We start from the raw sequence: 8404 nt of genomic DNA, 5'->3' as shown, positions 1-8404 counted from the left end.
AGCTTGAGGCTCTGTCTCAAAAAAAAAAAAAAAAAAAAAGACTGTAGTGTTTTTGAGGCGAGGATTACCAAAAAAACGGAGACACAGGGATCTTACCAGGGTGATGGAAATTGTCTTCATCTTGACCTAGGGCAGAGGTCAGCACACTTTTTCTGTTAATGTCCACATAGTCAATATTTTCAGCTTTGTGGGCCAGACAGTCCCAGTTGGCAGCACACAGAGAAAGCAGCCACAGATGAGCCATACACGAAGGTACATGTCTGTATTCCAAGAAAACTTACTGGTTTGAATGATACCAGTGGAAGTTTGAACCACTGAAGTTTCAATGTCATAGAACTATCCTAGATGACATTATATTCCTTTTTAAAAAATTTTTCCCAATAAATAAAAAACGTAAAACCATTCTTAGCTCTCATAGACTGTACAAAAACAGGCTTGCCCACCTGCCAGCATTTGCCGACCTCTAGGTTTGGGTGAGCGATTAAGTAAGCTGGTCCCTTTGCCCACCTTGGGACATTTTATATCTCATTTTAAAAAATGGAAACAATGCTTCATGGCATTCAATTAAATGAGATACTTCATTAAATCAGATGAGTTTGATAAAAAAAATCCTGTAAGTAAGTTGGTCCCCTTGCCCACCTTGGGACATTTTATATCTCATTTTAAAAAATGGAAATAATGCTTCATGGCATTCAATTAAATGAGATACTTCATTAAATCAGATGAGTTTGACAAAAAATATCCTAATGGTTAATCACACAGCATGTTGGGGAGGATGTGGGGACAATGGCCCTTGGTGAGTAGGTAGGCAAGTCCATCTATCTCCTAGGGAAGGTGGTGTGGACTTAGCTGGCTGAGTTAGAGGTAGATACTGAAGCCAGGTGCAGCACTAGTGAGACTCTCTAGCCTAGAGCAACAGAGTGAGACTGTCTCAAAAAAAAAAAAAAGTGGACATTGCATTGACCCAGTAATTCTGCTTGTGGGTGTCTGTTCTGGATATTCACGGAGACACACATTCAGGATGTTTGCTATAGCAGCTTTGTGTGAGAAAAAGAGTGGTCCATTAGGGGCTGGCACTAAATAAGTTACAAGGTGGAATAGTACATAGCTGTGATGAATGGGGCCTCTCAAGTGGAGGCCGGGCGTGGTGGTTCATGCCTGTAATACTAGCACTCTGGGAGGCTGAGGAGGGTGGATTGCTCTAGCTGAGGAGTTCGAGACCACCTTGAACCAGAGACTTCATCTCTAAAAATAGCTGGGTGTTGTGGCAGCATATCTACTTGGGAGGCTGAGGAAAGAGGATCACTTGAGCCCAAGAATTTGAGGTTACAGCACTCTACTGAGGGTGACAAAGTATGACTGTTTAAAAAAAAAAATCATAAGGAAGAGAAAATGCATTTACTGTTCATTAGGTGGAAAGTCTTCACCCTTGTCTTCATGTTGAAGATGATGAAGAAGATGAGGAAGATGGGTTGGTCTTGCTGTCTCAGAAGTGGCAGAGGCATAAGAAATGGGACATGTGGTTCAAACCATGTTATTCAAGGGTCAACTACAGATTAAATATATTTGGAATGTAAAATATGGTAGGGAGAAAACATCAAACAGGAAGTGTTGAGGGCTTCTCTTAGTTATTATGGTGCTCAGCTGACCATAAGTAAATGAATAAATGCCCTGAAGCAGGAGGGAAGAGCCACGCCGGTGTGTGTGGGAAGAACAGTCCAGAAAGAGGGCACAGCCATGCAGAGTTCCTGGAGTAGGAATGCACCTGCTGTGTTCAGGGCATAGGGAGGCAAAGATTATGTTGGAGGGAGTGAGCAAGAGCATAGGGAAGACAGGAAAGTACAGAGAGGCAAAGGGGAAGACTGAGTGGGGCCTTGGAGGCTACTTTGGTTTTGGGGGGGATCTCTGATTCCCTCACTCTGGCCTCCTCTCCCTGCCACAGAGTTCCCCGATCCAGGAAACTACCACCACTCCCAAGCTGCCTTCGGAGACCCAGGAGACCCCAGGCCCCGCCCTGTGCAGGTGACAACCCTCCCTTGGGCCCCCACTCACCACCCTGCCAACTGCCCCCATCCCTACCAGTTTCTTTTCCCCACAGCCCTCTGAGGAAGTCACCCCTGACCCTCGAGGATTTCAAGTTCCTGGCGGTGCTGGGCCGGGGTCACTTTGGGAAGGTGAGGTGGAGGGCAAGGACTTGGAAGGTTGAGAGTCCAGACCCTCTGAGCCAAGGGTTAGCCCCTAAGACCATCCTCTCCATTGTGGTTATAGGTGCTGCTCTCTGAATTCCGGTCTAGTGGGGAGCTATTTGCCATCAAGGCTTTGAAAAAAGGGGACATTGTGGCTCGAGATGAGGTGGAGAGGTATGGACTGGCTTCAGCCCTCTGGGAATCTTTGACTTTTCTTTTGGGAAACAAGAGACAAAGGAGGGCCTCCTTGTAGGTCCAGGGACTTCTAATAGTCATTGGCACTTATTAGCCTTGTACTCAGATAATTCTTAGAAAGCAGTTATTCATCTGTCCCCTAAGCTACCCTCTTAATTCAGTACTGTTATTGTTCTCATTCAGTGAATGGCGTAGAGATGTTGAGTGATTTGCCCAAGACCACAGAACCATTAAGCAACAGGTCCAGGATTTGAATCTAGGGACTTAGATGCCCTTAGGTGCCATTCATGGCACCACTGCACTGCTTCTGCTTTGGGGTCAGGGCCCTAGGTTCAAAACCTCAGTCTCATGCTCTATAAACAGGGAGTAATAATGCCTTCCTTGCAGGAATGTTGGATGGATTAAAGGAAAATATATATCTAAAGCATTCTGCACAGTGTGTGAACCCTGTAAACACTTGGTAGAGGCACTAAGATTGTCCCTGGTCTTCCCAACATCCTTTTGATAATTAGGAATTCAACTCAGAAAGGCTTATGCAGTAAAAGGAATTTATTGGTCTGGATTAGAAAAGTCCAATATTCTGTGCCTTCAGGCATGGCTGTATCCAGGTGCTCAGATAATGTTTCTGTTTCTGCTTTCCTTCCTGCCTTGCTTGCTGTCCTCTTGTGGAAACAGAGATGCCCCCCATCCTAGCAGCTTCAGTTTAATTCACCAGCTTTAACATATCTTTCTTAATAATTCCAGTGGAAATCAATAGTACTTGGTTTACTCATCCCTGAACCAATTTCTGGCCAGAGAGAGAGGTTACTCCAGTTGGCCTGGGCCTCATGCTCACCCCTGGTCTCATGCCCACCAAGGGAAGATGCTGTTACTGGGATGATGGATAGATCCTAAGGTCCTGTTTACTAGATGAGGCTGCCAGGGCTTACAGAAACTTGCCCAAAGTCACACAGGCATGTGAGGGCCTCAACAAATACCTATGGATTGAGGACTAGGGGAGCCAGGATTAGAGGGCAGCTGTAGTCTCTTAACTCTTTCTCCCATCCCCCGCCCACCACCTAGCTTGATGTGCGAGAAGCGGATCTTGGCTGCAGTGACCAAGGCAGGACACCCCTTCCTGGTGAACCTCTTCGGCTGTTTCCAGACACCAGAGCATGTGTGCTTTGTGATGGAGTACTCAGCCGGTGGGGACCTGATGCTGCACATCCACAGTGATGTGTTCTCTGAGCCCCGTGCCGTGTAAGCCTTCCCCCAACCCCCACCAGCCCAGGCCCCTGCCTCCTGCCTCAGCATACATGGGACACCTCAGCCCTGAAGGCTGGCAGCTCCTTCTCATCCCTTCACCCTCAGGTCCTGCCTCCTCCAGCCTCACAGTGCTTTAAGAGACTGGGGGAACTTTTGAGGATATGGAAACCAGGCTTCTATGAGTTTTCTCCCTTGCCTGGTGGCCTGACACCCTCACTCCAGCCTTTCTCTCTGCAGCTTTTATTCGGCCTGTGTGGTGCTGGGGCTGCAGTTCCTCCATGAACATAAGATTGTCTACAGGTGTGTGTATGCATGTGCGTGCTCTGCCCACTGTGGCTAGGGTGGGAGGTTCTGGAGGGTCCCAGACCCAGCACTTATCCCTCTTTACATCCACATCTCACACAGGGACCTGAAGTTGGACAATTTGCTCCTGGACACCGAAGGCTATGTCAAGATCGCAGACTTTGGCCTCTGCAAGGAAGGTGAGGGGTTGGAATCTGAGGGGCTGGCCTCTTAGACATGGGAGGGGAGAAGGAAGAGAGGCCATAACCCTACTTGGTGTTACCCCCACTCTGACCCCACAACATGGCAGGCTGTGTAGACAACCCCAAGCTGGGTTGAGTAGCTCCTCCTGCCCCTTTAACCTCCTGTGGCCTTGCTGCCTGCAGGAATGGGCTACGGAGATCGGACAAGCACATTCTGTGGGACTCCGGAGTTCCTGGCACCTGAGGTGCTGACAGACACGTCCTATACACGAGCTGTGGACTGGTGGGGGCTGGGTGTGCTGCTCTATGAGATGCTGGTTGGTGAGGTGAGGTATCTGGCTGTCCACATACAACCTGTGTGTCCCTTGTATCCCACTGGAACCTGCCTGTGCCCGGGGTGGGATTGAAATCTGCATCTACCACCTGCTGTGTTAGATTAGGAGCTATTGGCTTCTCCTCCCTGACCTCAGTTTCCACATGTATAAAACAGGATACTTACTCTTCCTTGTAAGCCAGCACCCTCAAGAAGACCCAGCCGGAGCTCAAGCCCAGGGCTCAGGTGGGGGTTGAGGGTAGAGTAGCCAGAGGAGGGGCCTGATTCACTCCAGCTATCTCTGTGCCCAGTCCCCATTCCCAGGGGACGACGAGGAGGAGGTCTTCGACAGCATTGTCAACGATGAAGTCCGGTACCCACGCTTCTTGTCAGCAGAAGCCATTGGCATCATGCGAAGGGTAAGGACCCGATACAAGGTGGGGTGGGCCTGGGAAGGGGCTCCAGGTCTGAAAGGGGACAGATCCTGACACTGTGTTCCCCCCTTCCAGCTGCTGCGGAGGAATCCTGAGCGGAGGTTGGGGTCCAGCGAGAGGGATGCAGAAGACGTGAAAAAACAGCCCTTCTTCAGGGTAAGGTTTTCCTCTGCCCCAAGGCTCTGGCAATACCCCAAGGACCCAGCCATTACCCGCTCCAAGGCCTCGTCACTTCACCTCCAACATTGTCACTTCCCCTTGGTACCATTTCCTTCCTACTCTCTCCTGTTCACTCCCACCTCACTGATCCTCCTATATCCATATCTCAGTTGCCCTGTGCATGAACCCAGCCTCTCTCCCTTCCTCAGTCCCTAGTCCCCTGCACCTCCCTCTTCCCCCTCCCTCAGCTTCGCAGGCTGAGCCTTCTACTGTATCCCACCCACAGACACTGGGCTGGGATACACTGCTGGCCCGGCGCCTGCCGCCGCCCTTCGTGCCCAAGCTCTCTGGCCGCACCGATGTCAGTAACTTTGACGAGGAATTCACAGGGGAGGCCCCCACTCTGAGCCCGCCCCGCGATGCAAGGCCCCTCACAGCCGCTGAGCAGGCTGCCTTCCGGGACTTCGACTTCGTGGCTGGGGGCTGCTAGCCCTTCCCCACCCCTGCCCTTGCCCTACCTCTGCCTGAGAGCTCTTAGTTTTTAAAAACGCCTTTGGGATTTGCCCCATTTATGCATTCTTGGTGTCTTATTGTGTGTAGTAATTTGGAGGTGGGGACATTTGGGGGGCAAACGGATGGGTGGGAGTGAGTGGGAGTCGGGAGTGATGCGGGGAGCATTTGAAGAGGGTCAAGTCTGGGTGGGTACTCGGTGCTATTACTCTGGCGGGAACTGCAGGCGAGCCGCGATGGAAGGGGGCTGGGATTGCGGGGTGGGCGGTGTCGGGGCTTTGAGCCTGTGATGAGGCGTGGTTTGGAGATTGTATTGGGGGAGCTTAAGGCTTTAATGAGTAGAATGGCTGCGGGAGTCGGTCCTAGTGCAACCCGGACGCGGAGTGCCCCACCCCGAACCCTCTTCTTTTGCTCCAAGCGGAGCCGTCCAAGAGCCCGGGCTGTGGTCGCGGCATTGTGCGCATGCTCCGCAGTCCGGCTCAACTTCCGAGACCCCGCGTCCGGTGTCTCTGCGCCCTCGCGCGGCAAGTCCCGAAACTGCAGCCTGTAGGCGCACGCCAAGCTTCTAAGGATCACGCGGGGCCACAGTGGGTGCTGCATCCCCGACGGGACACAACCTCCTGGGCTTGAAAAATGGCTTTATTCCCTGAAAGGCTCTGCTCTGTAGACCTGGGGCTAGCCTAGGGTGCACTGGCTTAGCCTTTTGGCTTCCCGGCACACTTATAAGTGGCTAAGACCACTGTGCCGGGAGCTTCGCAGGGAGCTAGCTTCCCAGGCACTCCAGGTTAGGCCCAGCCCCGCGGGGCTGCCCTTGGCACCCGCCTTCGGGTGTAGGAGGCGAAGCAGCTGGCGGAGCACGGCCTGGCGAAGCAGGATGTACACCCAGGGATCCAGGATCTGGTTCCAGGACGCAAGGCGCACAGCCAGAAACAGGGGACGCTGCAGGGAGCTGGAGCTCCAGCCCCCGACGGCCAGCACCACCAATACCTGCGGGTAAAGCTGGGGTGAGCGGTGGGACAGGTGTAAGAAAAGGGGGCAGGCGAAGGGTGTGGCTGTGAGTCTGGGAGGAGAGGCGAGTGTCAGGGGGATAGTAAATAGGGATCTGTCTGGGAAGGGGCTATGGAAAGAGGGTGAAGAAGCACAGGCCTTCAGTGGTTGGGGGACTCCCGAAAGAAGTCCCAGGTACTCAGAAGGAAATGGGACTGAAGGAGATAAGAGAAACGAGGGGATGGGGTGGTAGAGGGCTAGGGAATGAAGGAAGCGTGGAGACTTAGAAGGGCTGGGCTGGAGAGGAGGCTTGTGTGGGTCGAAATGGGCTACAAAAACCTGAGGAGGAAGAGGACTGGGAGGAAGGATAGAAGGCGGCAAAGGGCTGGCTTTCTTGGCAGGTGGGGCCTCAAGTGGGCGGAGCCTTGGCTGGGTAAAGGACAAAGGCCCCAGGTATCCTAAGACCCAGAAGGATGGGAGGGGCCAAGGAGGGTGCCGAAAGGATCATGGCTCGAGGGGCGGGTGCGCCCCTCACCAGCAACGGGCTCCAACAGATGCACGACACCATCATGATGCCCACCAGCTGGCCCACCATCTCCACGTCGTGGGCGCGGGCTCTGCGGGCTGAACCGCCGCTCCGGGAGCCGCCAAAGGCGGCGAAGGCTGAAGCGTTGGACGAGGCAGACGAAGCAGAGGCCGAGCGGGGTCCACGCGACCCCCAGCGACGGCGGGTGTCGGGGCCGGAGGCCGAGGGGAACCGTCCGGAGCGGCGGCGCCAGCGGGCGCGCAGCAAAGCTAGGCCGCTGAGCGTGTTGCACACGAGCGCGGCGAGTAGCGCGACCAGGCCTAGGCCGGCGAAAAGACAGGCAAGCAGAACCTGGCTCCAGCCGCCTGGTGGGCTCAGGCTGATGAAGCACCAAGTGCCGGGGTACTGCAGCTCGTAGCGGCCCACACGCGCTAGCGGCAGCAGTGCCACGGCCAAAGCCACTGCTGCCAGAGCGGCCAGCGACAGGCGTGCGCGGGCCGCAGAGACTCGGGCCGCGTGAAGCAGAGGCCGCGTGACGCCCACCCAGCGCTCTACTGCCATGCCGCAGCCCAGCAGCAGCGGGCACAGGCCGAAGAAAACCATGCAGCCGCCCAGGAAGTGGCAGGCTCCACCGGCCGGCGCGCGCCCCGCCGTGTACAGGTGCAGCACAAGTGCACCCGGGATCACGTGGCCCGCCAGGTCGGTGACCAGCAGGCTGGCGACGAACAGAAGGAAGGTCGCGGTCGAGCGGCGCCGCCGCAGGCGGCCTGCAGCCTGGGCCAGTAGTGCGAGCGCCAGCACGTTGGACACCGTGCCCAGTGTCATGGAGAAGATGGGCAGCGCGGGTGACGCGCTGGAACCAACTGACGGCGATACAGCCGACGCATTGGGGACTCCTGGCACCGCGCACGTGGTCACCTCGCCGGCCAGGCTCAAGTTGAGGGGCCCGCAAGGGCTCATGTCAGGTGCTGCGGATACTAGGTAGAGAGGAGGGCAAAGTGAGGCTAGGGAGTGGTGCACAGAGGTCCCATCTAGGATCATCAGGGCCTATCTGATCCCCAGGCATTCTTCTGCAATTCCTCTGCCAATGGCAACTCCAAATGAGCTGGTTTCTCTGTTTCTGACCGCTTCCTCCCCCTCTGCTTCTCACTACCCCATCTCCTGCTCTGGGACCTTATTCTCCCCTCCACGGGTCCTTGCAGCAAATTATGGCCCATGGTCCCACCTGGCCCTGTTATCCTATCTCTCACTCTCACCATGTCTTTCTTTATTCCAGTTGTATCCTTCACTTCCCCAGCCATGGGCACATCTCTCCTCTTGGCACTGGTTCTCTTCCCATGGCCCCATCTCTGTCCCCATGCACA

At 54.4% G+C, this 8404-nt stretch overlaps 2 protein-coding genes across 4 annotated transcripts in view; one reads left to right on the top strand and one right to left on the bottom strand.

Annotated features, from left to right (window-relative positions):
- PKN1 (protein kinase N1) overlaps positions 1-5585 on the top strand; it is a 30576-nt gene extending 24991 nt beyond the window's left edge. For all 3 annotated transcript variants that reach the window (XM_003797890.3, XM_023518006.1, XM_023518007.1), the window contains exons 13-22: positions 1943-2022; positions 2099-2174; positions 2269-2360; positions 3444-3620; positions 3864-3926; positions 4032-4108; positions 4295-4437; positions 4736-4843; positions 4934-5014; positions 5304-5585. In XM_003797890.3, coding sequence (XP_003797938.1) covers positions 1943-2022; positions 2099-2174; positions 2269-2360; positions 3444-3620; positions 3864-3926; positions 4032-4108; positions 4295-4437; positions 4736-4843; positions 4934-5014; positions 5304-5507 — 1101 coding nt within the window. In that variant the 3' untranslated portion in view covers positions 5508-5585. The remainder of the gene's footprint in view (positions 1-1942; positions 2023-2098; positions 2175-2268; positions 2361-3443; positions 3621-3863; positions 3927-4031; positions 4109-4294; positions 4438-4735; positions 4844-4933; positions 5015-5303) is intronic.
- Positions 5586-5840: 255 nt separating this feature from the next.
- Positions 5841-8002, bottom strand: PTGER1 (prostaglandin E receptor 1). Its single transcript, XM_012810194.2, has 2 exons — positions 7050-8002; positions 5841-6514 (listed from the first exon to the last, which is right to left on the bottom strand). The coding sequence occupies exons 1-2, from the start codon at positions 7998-8000 to the stop codon at positions 6248-6250; spliced, it is 1218 nt and encodes a 405-aa protein (XP_012665648.1). The 5' UTR covers positions 8001-8002; the 3' UTR covers positions 5841-6247.
- Between the last annotated feature and the right edge of the window lie 402 nt (positions 8003-8404).

This window comes from Otolemur garnettii, unplaced genomic scaffold, assembly GCF_000181295.1.
Source record: "Otolemur garnettii isolate 467f Iridium unplaced genomic scaffold, OtoGar3 scaffold00127, whole genome shotgun sequence".
Lineage (NCBI taxonomy): Eukaryota > Metazoa > Chordata > Mammalia > Primates > Galagidae > Otolemur > Otolemur garnettii.
Note: the sequence above shows the minus strand (reverse complement) of the source record. Positions and strands in the feature narration are given on the sequence as shown.